General features: G+C 38.8%; 2 protein-coding genes across 7 annotated transcripts in view; both read left to right on the top strand.

The window, feature by feature from the left end:
* LOC111346462 (uncharacterized) overlaps nt 1-13,298 on the top strand; it is a 59,843-nt gene extending 46,545 nt beyond the window's left edge. For 5 of the 6 annotated variants that reach the window (XM_088754960.1, XM_088754958.1, XM_088754959.1 and 2 more), the window contains 4 exons: nt 1,014-2,451; nt 4,772-5,051; nt 6,834-6,867; nt 10,953-13,298. In XM_088754960.1, coding sequence (XP_088611086.1) covers nt 1,014-2,451; nt 4,772-5,051; nt 6,834-6,867; nt 10,953-11,227 — 2,027 coding nt within the window. In that variant the 3' untranslated portion in view covers nt 11,228-13,298. The remainder of the gene's footprint in view (nt 1-1,013; nt 2,452-4,771; nt 5,052-6,833; nt 6,868-10,952) is intronic. The other variant, XM_088754961.1, reaches the window with a different exon arrangement.
* A 5,313-nt stretch (nt 13,299-18,611) lies between these two features.
* On the top strand, nt 18,612-21,390 carry LOC111323792 (baculoviral IAP repeat-containing protein 1a). Its single transcript, XM_088754972.1, has 2 exons — nt 18,612-19,304; nt 20,030-21,390. Exon 2 carries the CDS (start codon nt 20,221-20,223, stop codon nt 21,037-21,039), a length of 819 nt encoding a protein of 272 aa, XP_088611098.1. The 5' UTR covers nt 18,612-19,304; nt 20,030-20,220; the 3' UTR covers nt 21,040-21,390.
* Nucleotides 21,391-22,776: the final 1,386 nt, after the last annotated feature.

The raw sequence follows: 22,776 nt of genomic DNA, 5'->3' as shown, positions 1-22,776 counted from the left end.
GTAATTTTATTCTCTTGGACAATAAAGATGCATTTTTTTATTTTAGCATTGATTGTAGCAATTGTAAGGACTTTAGTCGTTGCATTGATTGGCCACGACTTGCCGCCCAATCATTGTATAGGATATCTGGGTATCCAGACGTTTTTACTGCCGATAATAATAAAAATTATAATGATTTTAAAAGGAACAAATGAAAAGAAATAGAATCTCGTATTCTTCTCCTACCCCTCCTCAAAGAAAAACCAAAGATTAATTCGGGCAGGCTCCAGTATTTTCGATCTGTGAATCTGAGTCAGCAAAGTCTAGGTGTCGTCTTCCAGATCTTGGACCCCTAGGATAGCAGAGAGTACGATGGCGAAAGACACCTTAGCTCTCATCTAGGAAGTCGCGCTTGAGTAACTTTCTGCAGACTGCCTCTTCTCGTTCTCATGCTTCCTGTAGATCTGCTCTGGAGTCAAATCTCTGTAAGAGTCTGCATTAATAGTGATGATAATAATAATAGTAACGATAATAGTAATAAAAAAGGCTAATACGTTACGCCTTATGCTTCGTAGAGTACAAATAACGTGCGAATCGAGTACAAATATCACGCGTTATTCCAGAGAATCGGTTAGAAATTTGCCCGCACTGAAATAACAATTTGGCTTGTTGGATAATACCTCTCTTTTTAAAAGTTTTGTTGTGTGTTATCGCTGAATATTTTTACTCTTTGTTTGTATTTTGACTGGCCCTTCGGACTCGTCAAAATACGGCACAACTCGCTATGTGATACATGCACAAAGATCTCATTTTATGTTAACACTTAACTATGGTGACACCAGAAAGTTGTATCACATATCTTTGCCGGTATTTATCCTGAGATGTTTATCAAAATCTTTTATAATCTGAAGATATTCTTTCCATTTTGAAGCCACATCTAATTGAAATAAATCTGCTGATATCAGCTTGAAACAGCTTTTGAGTGAGAGGTTGAATGAATGCAAACTTGTAAGTTGTCATTTTTTTTCTTGTAGCCGCAAAGGATGACATAGAAGAACCGAACCAAGAGCAGATGCCAGTGAATGTTGCCTCCCTTGTAGAGTCTTGTCTTGAAAGGAACGTTCCAAACAACGGTGATAGCATATGGCCAGTTATTTGGGATTTTGCTGGCCAAGCCGTGTATCATGCCATTCATCCAATTTTCCTGTCTCAAGATGCCATTTATGTGTTAGCGTTGGATCTGACAAGAGAATTGGATGACCTAGCCAAGTGTCGTGTACGGACTATTGATCATGAAGAGGTAGAAGTAAGATCACCGTGCAGCAAGGATACCAACCTTGATCACATTATGAAATGGCTGGACTTGGTACATTCCTTGCAGAATCTCGAACAAACATCAGCGAGGAAACCATGTGAGCCTTCACCTCCAGTAATACTTGTGGGCACGCATGCAGATAGTGTCAGAAATTTGGGTCGCGATCCAAACCAAGAAATGAATGTAGTGTATGACACAATTTGTAAAATGGCCCCTACAGAAATCCTGACTCATATTTCCGGGTGTTTTGTCATTGATAACACGAAAGCTGGTAATTCAGATCAACAAGAAGACCCCCAGATAGTTTCTTTACGTCAACGGATATTGGAAGTGGCTGAAAACATGCCACACACGAAGATGAAAGTTCCATTGCAGTGGCTCCGTGTAGAGGAAAAAATTTCTGAAATGGTCAGAAATGACGTTCACTATGTTACTAAAGAAAGGTTTGAAGAGGATGTTGCTGAGGCCTTTTGCCATTTTGATGTCAAAGATGACATAGAAGAACTTCTCCACTTTTTGCACGCTCGTGGAACAGTTATCTATCATGCTCTCCCTGAGAATCCAAAGGGCTTGGTAGTCCTGGATCCAAGATGGTTGATCAAGGTACTCACTTCGATAATAACTGTGAATCCACCTCCGAACACCCCCGCTCCTATCCGAAAAAAGTACCAAGATCTAGAAAACAAAGGACTTCTTTCTAATGAATTGCTCGATCATGCACTTCAAAAGTGGAATTTGGAAGGCGTAAGGGAGGATTTGCTTGATGTCATGGAAAAGTTTGATCTCATTTGCGACTCTAGAGGCTTTCAGGGGGAAGATTACCGTTACATTGTACCTTGTATGCTGAAACCACTAATAGAGGACGTAGGAAGCAACGACGTGAACAACGGCCCTTTACCAGTGTTCCTCACATTTAGCACTAACTATGTTCCAAGTGGACTATTTTGTAGATTGGTTGTACTTTTTTGGGAATGGGCCTCACAGTTATGTAAGGCCCGCGAATCGCCCACACTGTATGCAAACGCTGCTCGATTTAATGTGAGCAAGTTATACCACCTCACCTTGGAAGCTCACCAAACTTTGATCAGGTTGAGACTTTGGACAGGGGGCGAATGCATCCCAGAAGAAGAGAAGAGACTCTGTGGGCAATTGTTGAGGTAGGTAATACAGTGCATGCGTGTATGTCTTTGTTTGCTTGGACTTAAAGGGAAAGTAAGGTCTAGAAAACGTGAACCTCAGAAGACTTTTTCCTCTGGAGTTCGAAAATAACTGCCATTTTGTCCAGTTTACTTTGTATTAGCGACAAAAGTTGCCCATTTTTACAATTTTCGTGGTTAGAAAGACGCCATTTTGGATATTACGTCAGTTATAACGTAGCAGTAGTCTAACTTTGTTGGACGCTTTGTCCTTGTTGACCTGTTTGACCTTTGTGAAAACAATTTCTAATACTCTTAATGGTTGAAATGAGGTGAACTGTCCTGTGGTTAAATGTCAAAATACACACTAGAATTCAAAAGGAAAAGGTGTAAGCCTCTACAAGTCACCAGAGAGTGAAGAACAGTTAGCTGGCAAAAACAATAACCCGCAAGGATGGCTGGCCAAACCCTGGAAAACCTCAGAACAGCCTAAACGAAGACTTCCAGCGAGATATACAAGCATATAAGTTTTCCTGGTTGACCTTGGCTTTGAACTGAAAGCTATGCTTACCTTCTCTATAATCAACACAAATTTCAGTTATTTATTCTATGAATTTTTTCAAAGCATTTTAACGTAAGCGAATGAATTGAAGCTCGAAATACTGGTACACCGTGTGTGGTAAATTCTCAGTCGCTACCCTTAACCAAAGCCGATTTCCAACATCGTGCGCTTTTCCAAGTAGTGTATAAATATATCTTGTCTTTCCTAAGTCTGTTATGAGTCCACCAAGTAAATTTTCTTTACCCCACCGGTCGCATACTCCTGCGGAAAAAAAAGAACGAAATGATATTTAAGACATTGCCAGCAAATAATCACGACAAATTTGCGACAAATACAAATTATCCTTCGTTATGCAAGCGCCCACATTTCACAATATCATATCGATTAGACACGATAAGAATTATATGAAAATATTTTTATGTCTTCCAACCGACTATTTGACGTGATTATGCAGTGCTTATCCCTTCAGAAGAAATCAAAATTTTCATTATAGTTTCATTTATATTAAGGTAATTTCTAAAGTAGACACGGTATGACGGACGCGACTTTCTGGCGCGCGTCGAAAATAACAAAGCCCTGGTTCTCACAAGTTGCTACGTTTCAATCACTTAAGAATGAAAAATATTGCGTTGAAGCTAATTCTAAGCAATGAAGAAGAAGAGACCGTGGCAAATTAAAGGTAAATGCTGAAACAGACAAAATTTAATTCGTAACAGTTAACTGCTGCCCTTTGTCTGCGTTAATTTTGGCAACTAAATGTTTCTAATCAAATTTGTCAGTGTTAACGCATACGAAGAATGATCTACGAGTCTTTCATTTTTAAGTTATTACATGCAAACTGGGACTGTTCTTAGTTCCAAATGGCTCGTATTCAATTATACACCGAATCTGGGTTCCTGTAACTGCCAAATAATTCGATTTCATTCCGAGGTAGCAATGTAAAATGAATCCGACACAGGCACTGTGGCCTTCTTTGTTAAAATAACTATCACTCCAGGGCTTGGAATTGTTTTTGAGGAAAAAACCTTTGTCTCTCAAATTGAGTCGGTGTCCTAGTACACTTAATTCTCAGTAGCATACATTCTAGTTTTTCGTAGGTTTCAGTAGACGATTGCGGCAAGAGAACCACTCGCGATTTCCAAGACGTGAGCGACTGAGCAGGTCGATATTTCTTATTGAAACTCGTTTTCCTGACTTTCTTTCTCTTTCTCCTCAACAGAGGTATCTCTTTCCCCTGAACTCGATCTGAAACATAAATGGCTGTATTATACCCTCTCGGCTAGAATAAATTCCAAGTCGAGAATTTAATAGGTGGCGCTCTCTTCGCTGCTGTTTTCCTTGTTTACACCCATTTCAGCAGGGATGTAAATTAACATACTTGACTATTTCTGCATTATTGTTGCGTCATAACAAATATGGCGTAATCGTTCGTAAATATAACGCTTTCGGCTCAAATCAATAACCAGTTAGGACAATGCAAGCAAGGAACTTTTGATAGAAGTAAACTTTTTCTAGACCTTGCTTTCCCTTTAAGGAAAAGGAGAACTGATTTGCAATTCAATGACAAGAACTACTACTGTTACAGTGAAACTTTAATTTTTTTTATTTCTCAGCTCCAAGGAGGAAAAAAAGGGTGTTAGATCTTAAAAAGTCCAGTACCAACTTCCTTCCCACTCCAATATACTCCGTTTATTCCCACCACCTTGTTCCTCACAAGTTCTACTTTACCATTTACAGAACATACAAAGTTTGCTATTGTTTTTTTTTTTTTTCCTCTAGGCATCTGGATGATTGCCGAACGAAGCTGCAAAGCAAATATCACTGGTTGAAGTCCGTTTCTTGGGATTTGTTTCTACAATGCACATTGTGCAAACCTTGTCCGGCCAAGTGTCGCAAAGAAACGAAAATTTGTGTTTGGCATAAAAAGCAAGGTTGTTGTCACTCTGACTGTGGTCACTACATTCCATTGGAAGGCTATACTGAAAGTTGCAGGCACTCTGCTCGTAAAGCACCTTCCTTTTGTCAAGAAAAATTGAATCCTTGGATTCAGGTCAGTGAGGTATGTCCATAAAAAGATTTAATCAAAACAAGGTCAACTAATATGATACCGTTACTGCTTCCATACTTTCATGCTCTCAAGAAATTTGTCGCAGTTACGATCACTCCTTTCAAGGATTAACTCTATTTGGAAAATCAAGTCGCATGTTACACTCACATTAAAAAATATAACTGAATCGTATCAAACATTCTCTATTTTTTTTCGCCTGCTCATTTTGTACTCCTGTAACAGTTTATGAAACTACCATAAGACTTATTGCTTAATGTAGAAGAAAAGAGCTTGATTGGTGTTATTCAATTAAACATATCGTAAAGCAGGTTGAGGTTTGTCATCGTGGTCAGTAACACTTTCAAGAGAGAATGATAATCGTTTGTCTGTTTGATTGGTTATTTCGGGTGTGGAAGGCGACGTTTCAGGCGATGAGTACGCGCCATTTATATGCTGGTATGATTAACTAACTGTGATTGGATGGAATTCCACTGCTCAGATTGGTGCCTTTTCGAGTGCATTTTCGGCTGTCCTGCTGTCGTGTTTCTTGATCGTCGGTATCCAAGCTTGTGGGATTTCTATTCCACTGTCCATGTTGTTGTTGTCAGGGCTAAAGCTTATGTGGATTGCCTCTTTTACTCTACGCGGGTGGAGATGGGAATCATGTTCGATAAAATTTACTTCGTGGTATTTGTTACCCTCTTTGCCAAAGAGGGAGTATGACCATTAAAAACAAGAACTGATGGAAGATGTTTCTTCTCCATGGAGATAACTGAGGATTTTGTTACGAGACATTTCGCACCCTTGTAAAGGCGCTTGAGAATACCGCGCTTTGCTGATTGTGGATGTTGTGAATCATACGCCAGGTATGGGTCGGTGTGTGCCGAAGAAGGCGAGTTTGTTTTTGCTTTTCCTTTGGTGGTGAAGCGAATGGACGTCTGTTGGTGGTTTAAATGCTGTGAGAAGCTCTGTACACGTTCACGGGCTAATATGGTGAAGGTGCCGTCTACGTAGCGTTTCTAGATCCTGAGTTTGATGGTGATAAACGTCTTACTGTTCTTCAAATTAATCATCAGTAATTCAATGGAAAAACTCATAAAGTGCCACTCCAGGCTACCTATTAATGTGTGTTACCTATGAGTGAATATAAGAAATGAATTTATCTATAAGACGTTTGAGTGCGCTGGGTGTTAAATTAGTTGTGCCGTATTTTAACGGGCCGGCAGGGTGAGTCAAAATACAAATTGAGATTTGAAGTATTATCGCGGCAGTTTCGTTCGTATCCAAACGTTAGAAAAGACAATCATAGTGGATATAATACTTTGGAAACTGGACTGTACCCTTGACCTTGAAAACAATGGAATTACTGGCTCTTAGTTGGTGTAAAAAAATAGTTGACTTAAAACAAGACAATAGAATGAGGAAAACAATAGGTTAATAAGGCGATGTTCGATTGCAACGTGTCTTGTGTCTTCTACACCAAGAAGGAGCCGAATTACTTCCTTATAAACTTACGAGCTTGTGACTTATTTTTACTTGCAAACAATCCTTTTTTCTTCTGGAGCTTTCAAGCCAATGTACATATCGCTGTCTTTTTTATCATGAAGTCATCAACTTAATGATAGATCAGACAGTGATATGTACATTGGCTTGAAAGCTCCTGAAAAAAAAGGATTGTCTATAGTCTGAAAAAAGCCATTTTTCGCTATCTATCTATTTATTTATTTATTCAATTGCTGTATTTACTAACTTTTATTACTCTTAATATTGCGCATATTTCCTTCCGATTTGTAGCCTCCCGCCTCCTCCGAATTAAAAAAAGGAATTGGTAAGTGTTTGGTGTTGTTTTTGTTGCAATACACTAACTTTTAAATCAGTGTCAAAAGGAATGCCGGAATACTTTGGTTTTACTTTGCTTTGCTCTGTGATTGGTCCAGAAAACTCGCGACACTCTAGCAACGGATCAATCGCGTTTTTACTCCGCGCTTAATACTTTCCTATTGGCTCCTTGTGATATTTTTCCTTTTTTCTGTTTGGCCGTTGCGATCACTTTGGTTTTGGGTTTATGACACCAAATGGAATAATGTTCTACTGGTAAATACAAGTTATCAGTTCTTAAATATGCAAACCTAGAAATGGTCTATCTTTTTTTAATTCTAATATGGAGACTAAATAACATGTTCTTAGTATGAGGTCATAGTAAGCTGCCTTTTTTCGTGTTTGAAATAATCAAGCATGCTCCTCACACTCAACAGTGATGCCGTATTCTTTCTGTTACTCAAAGGAGGCTGTCAGAAAAAATCAAATTTGTTCCAAGATTTATTTGAAAAGCAATGTTGGATGCATGGGATTTTTTGTTGTTTAAGTGTTATCAATGTCTTATGAATGTAGTGCCATTCTTTCAGCAATATTGAATTTTACGGTGGATACTTGAAACAGAGATATGATACAAATAATAAATAACTGTAACATTTTCAAATTCAAAGACAGGGGCAGTAGCAAAGTGAAAGTACTGTATGACTTACTTGACTTAAGCCTTTTGGTCCCCTGAGGAACATAGAGCTGTTAAGAAATTTGGGTGATAACTTTTGGTTTTGCTACATACCTGAATTCGTTGCTACGCAAAGTTTTGGGAACTTGATGTTATTTTTTACCTTGGAAATCCAAACTGAGTACAAGACCTGGTAGTCGAGAATTGACAAGCCTTTCTTTTTTCTTCACCCACCTCTCTCTACATAAATCAAAATTCTGAGATCTGTAAAAATTCACTTACTAGGCAGTTTTAATTCCAATTTTTTGAGTCATGTATGACTTTCTAAGATTCCAGATCGGAGGGGGTTCAAAATTTCTTAACCTTCTGATAGAACAAGGAAATCGATGAACAGAAGCATCAGTAAAAGAGCTCGGTTAAACGCAACTTTTGGGCAAACATCATCACATCAACTCTCCTTTCAAACTAGTGCAATACTTGCCCTCTCTTAGGAAAAGCAAGTAAAGTTTGTGAAATGTTTATGACGGCGATGCCCCGGGTTGCTTGTTGCAAATGCAACACAGTGGAACCCCTTTAATACGACCACCTTCGGGCCATGGAAAATTGGTCGTATTAACGAGGTAGGGAAAATGAGTGGGCTTTTGTTCGGGCCACGAAAAAGTGGTCGAAATAACGGGCTGGTCGTATGGCGGGGTTCTACTGTACTACAGCACTAAAGAGGCACTAAAAAAAATTAGGCTGGCACGTACTGTTTGCGTTTTCTTACTTGGATATGTTGTCCGATATAACGCCGTTCATTACATTTTTGGACTAACGCTCTGCTATATAGTCCTATATGTTACCAGTTAGCAGTCCGCACACAGGCAGCCCAAGCTCACTACTAGTAAAGCGGACGTGACTCTTACCGTGTTGCGTAACGTTTTATATTTATAAAGGTTTGTATGGGATGTTATCGGTTTGCCTTAAAAGAGAGAAAAAAATGTCTTGTTTTGAAATAAAATGGGCTTACCTTATTGCCTTGTTGTTTTCTTTGCTGATTCCGAGCGTTTCAGGCCATTTTGAAGCGTTTTCGGCGAGTTAGCGCTATGTTGATGTTCAACTGCTAAAAGAAAGACAAGGCCGGAAACCTATTCTAGAAGCGTCCGTCGCCCGAAGCGAATAATTCCGCCAAAAAATTACCCCCAGTCTCGATTCCTCCAGAAAATCAAAGCAGAGATGTTGCAGTTCCATTTTCCATTCACTCGATTCACAATTCCTCCCACAGATCTTTCACTAGCGATACTTTTATCTCCAGATCGATCGGCTTTCCAATTTCGAATTTGGCTGCTTGAAACGTTGGCGGCCCGTTCGCCGATCGCACAGTATGTTGGGTAACAAAAATAAGCCCGGCGAGGATAGCCAGCGGCCTGCAGTCCAAAAACAATAAATTAGTAAACACATTTCCATTCGATGTTGATTGGTCGATCAAAACGATGGGGTCTTGACAAAACCTCTCGAGGGGACCAGGGGAGCTAACTAATTTTAATTTAGTCTATTTTCACTGCATTAAGTTTTTGCAGTGGGGAAGGACTAGAAAGGAACATAGGAACCATTCGTGCTAGTCCACCCTCCCACCCATCCCACTCCAGGGGAGGACATCCATCACACAGTAATCTCGTGTGTGGGAAATTAACGTCTCCTACCCCAACCCTGCAGGAGACGGGACCTCCATTTATTCGTCCCTATCCGAGAAGACTAGAATATCTAACCATTTCTTGATATTATAGAAAGGTAGCAAATTCTTCTCAATTATTTTAAGACCTTGAGTGTTGGTCCGGCCGGGGCTCGAACCCTCGACCTCCCGCACAACAGTCCAGCGCTCTATCCATTGAGCTAACCAGGAGGCGGTTAACGGCTAACGGGTTTGTTTTTGGACTGCAGGCCGCTGGCTACCCTCGCCGGGCTTATTTTTGTTACCCAACATACTGTGCGATCGGCGAACGGGCCGCCAACGTTTCAAGCAGCCAAATTCGAAATTGGAAAGCCAATCGATCTGGAGATAAAAGTATCGCTAGTGAAAGATCTGTGGGAGGAATTGTGAATCGAGTGAGTGGAAAATGGAACTGCAACATCTCTGCTTTGATTTTCTGGAGGAATCGAGACTGGTGGTAATTTTTTGGCGGAATTATTCGCTTCGGGCGACGGACGCTTCTAGAATAGGTTTCCGGCCTTGTCTTTCTTTTAGCAGTTGAACACCAACATAGCGCTAACTCGCCGAAAACGCTTCAAAATGGCCTGAGACGCTCGGAATCAACAAAGAAAACAACAAGGCAATAAGGTAAGCCCATTTTATTTCAAAACAAGACATTTTTTTCTCTCTTTTAAGGCAAACCGATAACATCCCATACAAACCTTTATAAATATAAAACGTTACGCAACACGGTAAGAGTCACGTCCGCTTTACTAGTAGTGAGCTTGGGCTGCCTGTTGTCCGCATGGATTGTGAATCCGCCATTTTGGATGTCGACCACGCAATATTGGCACCTCCTCTCCCCTCCCCCTGAATCTAGCGTTATGATTGAGTGCTTGGGTGGGGAAGACAGAGTTGGATGTTTCAAGGCTGAATGCTGTAATATTTGCATTGTTTCGTTCCCACAGACTTTTTATTATATCTCTTTTAGAAGCATAGACTTGTAAGCCAGCGCACTCGTTCGACTCTTACTGATTTTATTTTTATGTTTTTAAAAATCTGACCTCCTGTAGGCCATAGGGTGGGCTATAAGGTAGGCCACAGGGTAGGCCATAGGGTAGGCCATAGGGTAGGCCACAGGGTAGGCCACAGGGTAGGCCACAGGGTAGGCCACAGGGTAGGCCACAGGGTAGGCCATAGGGTAGGCCACAGGGTAAGCCATAGCCTACACCATGGCCTTGGTCATGGCCTACCCCACGTTTTTGTCCACACCCCTTTCCTAGACTGTCGAAGGAATGATGTCTGTGTTTATATATCATACTTACTGTGTATACATCATACAATATCGTTATACTATGGTATTCTTTTTCATTGGTGGTATGGTAGCACCACAGGTCATAGGATACATGATTTAATTCATTAGCTTTAGTGAGTAGCAAGGTTGGTGCTACATTCCCAGATGTATCCAGAATGCGCTTCTGGTTTTAGCCATGTGCTGGGTTATTTTATCATCTATGGCTGGTAATTAATTACCAGGGTTAGTTACTTAAATCTAACTTGTAAGATTAAAGGAAACAAACACGAATTATTTTCGAACTCTTTGTTATCGTTGGTTGCTGTGGCCCTAAGCGCTGATTAGCACAACTGAACTAAGTTGGAAGTGTTTGATTCCTATAATGTGAAAGATCTATTTATTTTCTTAGTAAGAAACCATTAATAGAATTGGTATTTAGAAAGTTATTCCTTTTTTCAGTAAAACAAGGCACCCCAACAAATGATGAACTGGAGAAATTAGGGAAAGAAATTGCTGAAAAGTGGATGCAGCTGGGGCGTCGCTTGAGAGTTGAGGAGCCAAAACTACGGGATATAGAACAAAGTCACCGGCAGCTGTGTGAGAAAGGATACAACATGTTACTGGCATGGAAACAGAAAAATGGTTCCACTGCAAGTTACGAAATTTTGAATGCTGCATTACAGCATGAACTCGTACAGCGAGGAGACCTGGCGGAACAGTTTTGTCTTAATTAGGCCTTTACACAATTATTCGGATATTTTAGGAGATATTTAGAAGTTTCCGAGATAGTTTGAAAATTTTAGGATATTTAGAGAGCTTTGGAATATTTAGAAAAATTTAGAGCTTTTTTTTTAACTGTTTTCCAGCTTTTCCTCGCTATTTTCTTGACAGAATACTCAGTTCTATCATTCTGTGCTAGAAATAAACCAGTTCAGGGGTTTCCCAATTGGTTAATGTTTCCATATCACTAGCAGCCATTTGTCTAAATTGCGGATGCTACAAACAATGAGCCTGAACCTTCCTCAAGCTCTGAGTCTACTCCTTCTGCTACGGGAAATCCTTCAATACCTGAAATACGTAGAGAAAGAGAAGTAGTTTTACTGCTGGACCGACTGAGATCACCAGCTGCAAACCCTAAAGACTCTTTACTGCTGGCTACAAGCCAACAAGCTTAGCCTAACTGTAACGAAAACTGAGTTTATGGTCATCGGTTCTCACTAGGAATTCGAAATTCTTGCAGAGAACTATGACCATATAAGCATCAACTTACGAGACCAAGCCGCTATCAGCAGAGTTGATCACGCTAAATCGTTAGGTGTCGTTATTAACAATCGGCTTTCCTGGTCTAACCTATTTCCGCAATAGGTGTCTTTAGATGTATCAGGCCTCTAATTTCCGAATGAAATCTACTGCCGTACTAGTTTGCAACACCTTGATCCAACCTGACCTTGATTACTATAGCCTCGTTTGGGACGGTTTTAAGTAATCAATTGAGCAGCAAACTGCAAAATTACAGAACTGGGAAGCTAGTGCAATTTTAAAGGTCGATCACGATACTAGCTCAAATCTGCTTCTCGAAAAACTAGACATTGGAAATGATAGGAAAAAGTGTGCATGTTGTTGAGTTTGAGAGATTTCTTTATGATTTTGTCTTCTGTGATCGGGTATGTGCTGAAAGTTAGATCCCTTTCCGGCCTTGTTGGCTGCGTCCAGATATTTCCAATTACTTCCGAAACAAGCTAAAGCGGATCTTCACGGCAGTCATGCGGTGTTATTTAAAAAGCCAAGGAAATGTAAAGATATTTAAGACTTAGAATGAGCCTTAATCTTTAATGTATACCTAACATTCAACCAATCTTTGACGAACCTAGTACGTAAGTAAGAAACGTAGACCGCTGGTTTTCTATCAGGAAACTGATTGAAGCTATTCTTTGGTGGATGTGAAGTATGAAGCGTGTTTGAGCTAGTTTCAATCATGATTGCTTTAAATGATTCAGTGCAATTAAATTGAGTGAAAGAAGGGAGACTGTGTTGAACAAATATTACCATAACTCTGAAATGTAAGAAATTTGTTTGCTACTTCCAATTTTGTAGCAATGAGAAGCGGAGCGCTCATCTTTTTCTCAGTATTGTTTTCGCTGCACGTTCAAAACTGCTAGGAGAATGTCATTTGTGTATTGAAGGTATGGCGTTACTTAATGTTCCTTATTTAAGGACTGACTAGGATAATTCCCTTTCAAGCAGACAATATTCATGGGAATATACAAGGTAGAATATTAACATTATTTGCTAATTACATGTACATTTCCAGGTATATTGAGTTCTAAAGGCACAAAAAGTGCTTTAGTACATGTTGTACTAAGCGTCTTACAAAGTTTGTACCTAATCAGGCAGCTGAAACTCAGTTAGCTCTATGGTTTTAAGAGGGGCCATTATACCATGTAAGCGTGGTTTGTGTTCTTCAATTGTCAATGATGTTTATAGTTTTGTTTTTTTTGCGATTGAAGACAGTGCACTTTTGGTTCCATTGGTCACAATTTGGACATCTGTGTTGTTCCTTTGATTTAGTATACTGTAATTGTATCTCGCCGTCTCAGGTACGACGACTGATTGGTGCGGATGATTTAAATTCAGAATTTTGTTGTTTGTATTTTTACTAAAGCTTTAGTTTGTACAGATAGCATATGATACATTTTATTTTATTGTTATTAAATTTTCACCATCGATTGAAAACTGATAGGTTCGAACATATTTACTTGGTGTAATATCACAGGAAACAATTCCAATAAAGTACATTTTTTTTTACTGGACGGCTTTATGTTGTAGTTGTAGCCCGCAGCAGTGGGTGTTTTTACGAGTGAGCAGAGCCAGTTACAAGAACTTGCACAAGTTCAGAAGAAAGTGGATACAATTTCAAACTTAAGTTAATGCTCTGGAAGACTTTTGAGTCAACTGGTTTGCGCACTTGGGTCAATTTGTAATCTTATTAGTCAGGCTTCTAAAAAATTGTGTAATTCTTAATCGTCACTTAGCTATTGCAGTCAAGCGGCCTGTTCCGAGCATTGCGTTACGTTTGAATTCTTCCGATTACTTACTCGGTTCTGCATTGTTTGGCATATTGCACATTATCATACCTCTGTGAAATATTTTAGTGCATTAACCCCTGTAGGACCTTTGTAACGGTACTGGTGTAAAAGTCAAAACCTTGTAACGGTAAGGCAGAAGACAACCAGAATTGTATTGCTCATTTTCCCGCGCTTTTGTTTCGTTTTCTGATTCGTTTGTATATTTGTTCCAGAACAACCCCCAGCACTCCTTGTGTAGCTGATACTCTCTTTATTCGTCTCCTGATAGCTTTACACAATTTACAGTGTACTACCTTGGGGTCTAGCTCTGCTCTGACGGAAAATCACTAGCTTTGAAAGTTGACACTTACCAGGCTGACAATCTTAAGCCATCGTCATCATTAACTAGCGAATCATGTTGAGCAACGTAAACAGATTCCGCATACTAAGTAAGTACCTTGGCGATGTTGACTCTTTTCAAAATGACTTTCTACCTTCGTTTTCTTACGTTTGTAGTGTATTTCTGGAAAAAACAACAACGAGGCGGGAAACATTAGAACTTAAGATGATATCTGCAGAGAAAAAAGTCTAACGATTGTGCATAACAATAGAATAAACAGAGAATTTGGAGAAGAAAGGAGATACCCAAGCTACCGCCCTAAAAGAGCGACGTGTTTTTTTTTTTAATCAAGTTTCATATTGACAAGCAAATGACAATTACATCAATCGCTTGATCAATCTGAGGTAGGCTTAAGACAGAATACAAGACTCCTTAAAAATAAGCCACCTGTTATAACAACATTAAAAAAAATCTACATCAATCAACATTAAAACTAACTACGACTATACCTCAGAGATCAAACTCTATTCTAAACTTATCTCAATAAAGCGCTATTAGTTTCTAATGAAAAATTGACAAGGTATCTGACTCTCTTATACTAATACTGAGGTGATTCATTCCACAGGTAACAAATCCGAATAAAAAGAGAATTCTAAAAAGCGTCAGTCCTGCTGAAATGGACTCGGACATCAAGCGTTTAATGATCAACATTCTCAGCGGTTTAATACAAGAACGAAATGATACGTAATCTAAGACATTTATCTTATTTATATTCTTAAATCACTTAAGAAAAGAAAACAAAATCATTAATAAGTCTACGATAATGCAAAGGCGATAAATTTAATTTACTAAGACACTTGTGTTCAGAATAATTCCCACCAAGAATAAATTTTGTAGCCCTACTTTGGACCTGCCCTAAAATGTTGATGTTTCGTTTTGTATGAGGTGACCATACCACGCTAACATATTCAAGGCGCGACCGAACCCAAGTAGCAGATAACAATTTCTTTGTACCAATATCAGTTATGTCCCTACATGTTCTATAAAGAAGATTAAGCATTTTTTGAGTTTTCGAAGAGATGAAATCAACATGATTATTCCAACTCAAATTGTGGCTAACCAAAACCTCTAAGTCTTTCTCAACATCAACATGGTCTAACTTAGTTCCACCAAGATAATAGTTCCTGTCATTGGTTGATCTAATACGAGTCACCCTTAGAACTTTACACTTCTTGGTAGACACTCGATCGAAAGCCTTATAAAAATATAAATAGGTAACATCAACTTGTTGTCTCCTTTCAGGTGCAATAGCAAATTGATGAACAACTTGGGATAGTTGAGACACGGTGGATATTCCTGTTAAAAAACCTGCTGCCAGTGAGTAAGATGACTAAGATGAGGACAAATAATTATAAGACCTCATTATAAAATTGTATTTCCAAAATCAAGTAGCGAAATGCCACGCTAGTTTGAACTGAACCATCATCTTAGACTCGCTTTCGTGAATAGGGACAAGATTTGCACCTTTCCATTTCTCAGGAAAGGTTCCAAGCTCCAAGGACAAATTGAATAATCTACATAACGAAGGTGCTATTTCATTAGCACATGCTACAATAATTTAGACGGAAGACCAAGAGAGGCTTTGTGACATTAAGGGATTGAAGCTGTTTAAGAATGTTGTGAGGGCTTACGCGTAATGATTCAGATAATCACGTTTGACTCTATAATCGAGACTCGGAACAAGAGTAGTATTGCATCCTGAGTCAGGTGGGGCAAAAGCTGAGTGAAAAAACACGTTGAATAAATTTGCTTGATCAATGGGTCTAGTAGCCTGAGCCGATTCAGGTTTAATTACCCCAGGAATTCTAGTAGTTTTGGTAATCGCTTTGTAGTATGATGAAAATTTACCAGAATCGTCTCTCAAAGAATAACTAAGCTTCGAGAGGCGATTGCGCTTTTTGAATTTAAGCATTTTCTTAACTTGTCGTCTAAGCCCACGGAATCTTTCCCATAAAATCACGGAAACTTTTAACTTGGCTTAATGTCAAACCCTGTTCTTTCTATTTAGCAGTAAAAGCTCTTCATTAATCCACGGTCAGTGGTCTGTTGGCATCCTCAATTACCACTTTTGGAACAAATTCATCTATACATGATAGAAACATATCAAACCAGCAGGCAGTACTAGCGTCTATATCATTGTGAACAAACACAGTGTCCCAAGAGAGGTTCTTTAGAGCGGACTTTAAGCCAGATAGATGAGCCTTCTTGAAATTGTAAACTTTCCGACCAGATTTCTTCGTGCGCTTGAGTTTTGTAAGCAGCGAGAAACTGACCGCGAGATGATCAGAGCTGAAATCCTCAACTGCGCTGACAGCAAATATTTCTTCAGGATGAGAATAAAACATCAGATCCAAAATAGACATGCAGGAGTGTGAAATTCTACCATTAAAAATTGTTTCTGAAACAAGTTACCTAATTACAAATCCAGTTCGGAGGATGTAAGGTACAAGTTGCTTGCACAGTAAGTCACCTTAAAAGGAAGAACTGTTGGATGTGCAAAATCGAAAATTAAGAGTTCTTTTCCTAGTTGGGAATTGGACATGGAATAAACCTGAAAACGAGACTAAAATGGATTGAAAATATGAGAAGAATGATTTCCAGGGAGTTACTGTCCAGAGGTCAACTTTGACCACTGCACTAGCTTTCTTCTTTAGTGATCTAATTAACATAAAAAGTATAGCTTGTCGGCAGATAAATAGAACACGCTACCAGAGATTCTAGTTACCATAAAAACCGAACTGATATGTCTCCATGTCAAATTCACGATCACAGTAAGGAGAGATAACTATTACTCAACTTACAAAGTGAGACCGTCAAAGAAATAGGAAATGATCAACTAGCTTATAATATTTTTGTTGTTGCTTAATGGCTCATGGTGACATATTAATTCCATTCGTTTTTTAACAATAAAATAAGGAAACCCTTATAACGCTTCTAGATAAGATTTGGGTAAATTTTATCGTTTCGCGTTTGTAACCATGTATTTTCTTTTTCTTTCATTTTCCCTATATTTTGGCTTTCAAATAAATGAACGTACTGTAGTTAAAACATCTAACAAACTGTCGACGTCTCTTTCGAATATCAAAGTCATTCATTCTTTAGAAGGTCCGTGAGCGTAACTCTGATTTTTCATTTTCGCTTAGCTTTTCCACTCAAAGTAATTTGGTTATATCAACTAAGTTGACATTGAAAATTGGCCACCGTAACGAATAAAAAAGGTTCTGACGTAAGGCTAACGCTCGAAACGTCAGCTTTTTTCTTCGTTGCGGTGGCCACTTTTCAATTCCAAGTTAGTTGATATAACCAAATTACCTTATTACCCCCACCGACGCAGCAACACAGTTTCTTTAGAAACTTTCAGCCTTTTTCCACTCAAAGGCCTGCTCCAAATGTTTCCCTTGAAACAAGTCAGGTTTGGTAGTTGAATTTAGTTTGGAGGCCTCTACTGCGGTGGACTCAGAGGGAAGCTGGGATTTTTCAAAGGGTTTGGGGATCAAACCTTGGGTACCCACGAGATTGTCACGATTCATTGCGTTTTAATGCAATGTATAGGAAATTTCTTTTTAATCATTATTATGACAAAAATGATTAATGAGCAAGGAGGGGAGGGACAATTCTATAGAACAATTGTGTAGATGAGTTAAATTTAATAGAATAGAGGTTTTGCACAGCAGCCATTTTGGATGGCAGGAAAAATGAAAATATTTTCCATAAGAAAGAATTCTTTTCCCATGGGTAAAATAATCTATTGTTCCTGCCATCCAATATGGCTGCTGTGCAAAACCTCTATAGAAATTACTCGTTCCAGTCTTACTCTTCATCGGTCAGTGTCTTCTATTAAGAGCCAGCGTTAACTATTAGTGAAAGAGTAAAAGGGGTTCTAACATGAAAGCATTAATAATTAATTTCTAAGAAATCGGTTTCGAGACAAAGATTAGCGATAAAAAAGCGAGACGTTTCAACCTGTCTTACTTTTGAAATGTTTTTTTATCAAAGAACTCAAACCAACACTAAACAAACCGTGCGATTCAATTCGTGCCAAATTATGTTTTTAGAGTAATTCTTTTTATTATCATTCCATTGTTTTATACCTCATGGATATTTTTAGCACTTTCTTAAATATTTCATCACATTTTAAAGTTCGCCACATTTTTATCCATTTAATTTTTTTCTGCATATTTATGTTAATTTAGAAAACTTTTACTCACTTGAAAATGACCTCGGGGAGGTGGAAACGTCGAGCTTTTTATGAATGCATTGGAGTTGTAAATTATTTATATGGATAGTTAAGACGCGTCAGTAAAATTTTGTTCACGAAAACTTGCTAACAAGGCTGGTTATAGTGACTGATTATCAGATGACAGTCACGAATGACTTCTGGCCAAGAAGAAAGAAAACCATGTGAATTTCATCTTCGAAATCGACCCCAATCATTGGTAAAAATATTTGATCTCACAACTATAGAAGGGATTAAAGAATAAATTGGAGTCATGTTGGCCCATAAAGTATCACGTTAGATACAATAATTATCATCAATTGCGTTTATCGTGTGACTCGCGTGACTTGAAATTCAAATGCTTCTCAGTCACGCAGCTGATGCAAACATATCCTCTTCCCAGATTTCTCTCCAATGATCGTAAAGATTCACGGGAACCAGGAAGGTGCTTCGGCAGGCATACTTTCGAGGAAGTTTGTTTGTGGTGTGTTGTAAGTTTATCCGGTGTAAGCAACCATAATACTCTTTGAGAATTCTGAAGGTCAACCAGTGTTTCATCTTCGACATCAAATGTAAACTTTTGTGAGAACCGTCAGCTCAGTTAAAGCAAAATAATGAACTTCAACTGCCGTTCCTGTCACTTCTGTCAAAGTGAAAACCTGTTAAGGTATCTGTTTTTTTCCTTTTTACTCATCACATGTCCACCGATCTATTACTGCGATCTTTGTGATATCAATACAAATTTTGGGCGTGAATTCTTGATCACTTAATATCTTTTGCAACCCGATTGAACTACTTAATTAGCAAGAGAGGATAACAAGCCAACAAATCTCCAAGGTGAATGTTTTGTAATGTTAACAGCAACAGGAAACAGACAAAAGGTTCTCGAAAAGTAAAAAAGATCTAAATTTTTCCACTTATGGTATCTGAACTTATCTGCATACAGTTGCTCTACACTGAGAATTAAGAAATAAATCCAATTTTCTCAGTCACTTCAACAGACAACCAAAGTTGCTCGAGCACTTTTGCCCGTCAAGAGAATACAGAGCATGTAAATCTTGAAGGTACCGAGCAACAGCAATCCGTTGTTCCTTTATGGCTGGAGAGATCTTCTATTGAAAAAATCTTTGGTAAGTTATTGTTGTTCATTGTTTTTGTAAAAAGAACCAGGGACAGCCAGACGCCGATTGTGAATAGATGAAACTATTCAAGGAATTTTAAAGAGAACCCTCCTCCCTTCTCATGACTTACAGTGTACAGTTCGAATTCAACTGAAAATACTCAAACTTCGACGTTATTCAAGCCCGTGCTGCCCAGGTGAGCTGTGTTTCCTAAAACTACAGCTCACCTGCAAGATTTTCATCTGCAGGAAAAGTGAAATTTATTTCATTCTATGTTTCTTTGAAACTTTTATTAAAATGAAAAAGGCCACATTTTACTTCTGATGGTATCTACGAGTAGCTATGCTCCACAAAATTAAATACGCCGAATCTCTTTTTCTCTGTTACCTCAAGAAACAACCAAACTTCCTCAAGTTCTTTTTCTAGTCGAGAGTATACAGAGCTTGTAAATGTTGAAGGTATGCAAGGTTTGAAAGTTAATTTTTGTAGAGTCACTGATTTTTTTTCAATTAATACATGTATACGCACAATTAAAATAACGTTGCCTTGATATTACGAGAAGTTAATTTAGAAATTTCAAGCCATGTTCTCGATCAGTGTAATAATCAGAAATATTGAAAAGCTCCCACTAACACCCCATTTCAACAGAATTAGAGTAATCGATTTCTACTGAAAATTTACTGTAGCTGTAACTTTTTTAGTTCAGTAACGTGTAGCTTTTGTCATACTTTTAGCGTCGTCAATTGTTGAGAAGTGTCAAGAGCAGCTGAAGCCTCGTTATGCCACCTTCAGTAAAGCGAAAACAGTTCCGTGGCTCGACAGCTGTTCTGTTGATATTGAGGAGATCTACACACCTTTGCACTGGGTCCGAGATGAAAGGAAGCCCAGCGGAGTGACACAAGAGGAACTTGGAGACTACACCGACATGTTCATAGGAAATAGATATCATCCTAAACCAACACGAATGCTTGTTTATGGCCGGCCAGGAATTGGCAAAAGTACGTTTTGTAAAAGGGCTGCATGTGACTGGTCGAAATCCTTACAAGAAATCCTAATGAACTTTTACATTTTACTTCTGATCAAGTTGCGAGATGTGTGTGACATGGAAAACATTCGTGATGTATTGCGTGCGTCTAAACTGCTGGCCGGTGATGGTCTGGTCTCAGTTGATAGTTTTTATCATTACATAATTAACAATCAAGATAAGGTTCTTCCGATTTTGGATGTTTATGATGAGTACAGCTGTGCAAAAGAACACTCCCACATCCTTGAAATTTGTAAGGGCGAGCTACTGAGAGATTCCCACGTTATTGTCACCACGCGACAAATTAAATGTGACGAGTTAAGAAGTCTTAGTCACGTTCAGTTTGAAATTCACGGTTTCAAAAGCTGGAAACAAATCAAAACCTTTGCAAGAAAATTTCTGACAAGCGAGCAGGATGTTAGAGAGTTTAAGACCTACCTGCAAGAAAAAGCTCTCAAAGGCATGGCAGAAATACCTCTCCTCCTGCTGATACTATGTCTGGTTTGGATTGAGAGACGTCATGAAGAAATGCCAACATCACGGGCCGACATTTACACCAGTTTCATTCAAACCATGCTGAATCACAGGATCAAAAGAGATGCTAAGTCAGAGCCTTTTAAGAAGTTGACCTCAGAAGAAATCCGAAAAGACGTCCGTAATACTGGGAAGCTTGCATTTGATGCGCTTTTACAAGGCTCTCTCTTTATGCGCCTAAGTTAACTTCCCGATGATATTTCAAGAACTCTGGAAAAATTGATCAAAGTGGGCCTTTTTCAAATCGTTAACATTACTAGTCTGAATCCTGAGAAAGGAATTTATTTTCTCCACAAGTCTGTACAAGAGTTCCTAGCAGCTTGGTTTATTGACGAGGAGGTGTTATTTGCGGATGAAAGTGAGTCGCGAAGTCTTTTTAAAGTTGATTCCGTCAAAAAGAGTGAGGAAATGCGGGAAGTGTTGAATTTTTCCTGTGAGCTGTTAGTAGAGGCCGCGTCAGAAGTTCTTTGTAATTTCGGTTCTGTCCGAATAAAGGAAAATTTAAAGTGGCTATGAAGTAAAATATTTTTTATCCTGCTTGTTTGCTTATGTCTTGATGAACATAGCTAAAGCCTTGGTCAAACGGCGCATGATAGTCGATGATAGTTGATTCTCTTCAAACTATCATCAACTATCACCAACTATCATTTTTAAAGTCAAACGGCCAAAAAAGTTCGTGATAGTTGATGATAGTTCACCGGCAGTCGCGCGAGCAAAGTCACGCGAGCAGCCTGTGACATCTCTGTTGTGGTAATCATTCGAAAAAATGTCCCAAAGGCAAGGCCGGGCCTCATATTCGTCTATTAGACGTAATATCAGGTCATTACTCCATCTCGCCGTTGAACGTTTAGTGAAACGCTGTTTTGCGGCGGTGTCCGGCTTCGAATTCCTGCGAGTTGACGCTTTCTCCAGATTCTTGGTTTTCAATATTTTCCTTCTCATTATTAATATCTTGGGTATAAAAACGAATTTCTGAAGCTGACCCTCGCGAGAAGCTTTTGGTGGCCATTTTAAACGAGCCCGCCGATTTTTGGAGAAAACAGCTGACCAAAAACTATCATGAACTATCATACGCTCTCATACCCGTGGTCAAACGAGAAAAACTATCATCGACAATCATCGACTATCAAGAAGAATTTGAACAAGCTCAAAATGAATGATAGTTGGTGATAGTCGATGATAGTGCTTGATAGTTGGTGTTCAAACGGAAGCGCACGCTTCAACTATCATCGACTATCATGCGCTGTTTGACCAGGGATTTTTAAGCGATTTTGACCGACCAAAAGCACTTTCTTGTATTATTTTTTGAACCTCAAAGTTTGGATTTCGCAATCTGAAATGGGCCCATTTTGCGCGTGGTTAATCTCTCATCCTACACAGGAAGTGAAGTAGTTGGTGGTTCTGAAGACGACAGTTTCATGGCAGACAAGAGGGCAAAGAAAGGAGCTAAGAATTATTGCGCGGCCGGTTATGGTTAGCCAAATGTTGCAAAATTCAACAACTTGCATATTTATATTCAAACAACTTATATTTATGCTCAACAAAATATATTTTTATTCAACAGTTTACAGTTATATTCAACATTTTATATTTATGTTCAATGAAACCCATTTTCTTTTCATATTCAACCAAAATTATTTTCATTCAACAACAATATTTATTCAACTTCAGTAGCTATATTTGGTTTACTCAACAAAATTAATTGTTCAACTTCAGTCCAAACTTTTTACTCAACAAAAACAATTATTCAACTTCTACCATGCATAGTTATTTAATGACATACCTTCTATTATGACTAAGCGTTCGAAAGTTCCCGGACATTCAAAATATCGTCATTCAACAAAATTCTCGGCCCCTACCCCCGAACGACCCCCAAACATGAAACCCATTCCCTTCCAATACGAAGATTATGGACTGGAACCC

This window comes from Stylophora pistillata, chromosome 3 (genome assembly GCF_964205215.1).
Source record: "Stylophora pistillata chromosome 3, jaStyPist1.2, whole genome shotgun sequence".
Classification (NCBI taxonomy): Eukaryota; Metazoa; Cnidaria; class Anthozoa; order Scleractinia; family Pocilloporidae; genus Stylophora; species Stylophora pistillata.
The sequence above is the reverse complement of the archived record's forward strand: the minus strand, read 5'-3'. Positions and strand labels throughout refer to the sequence as shown.

Coding starts and splice junctions, on each gene's coding strand:
- LOC111323792 (XM_088754972.1), top strand. CDS start 20,221: ATGTTCATAGGAAATAGATATCATCCTAAACCAACACGAATGCTTGTT.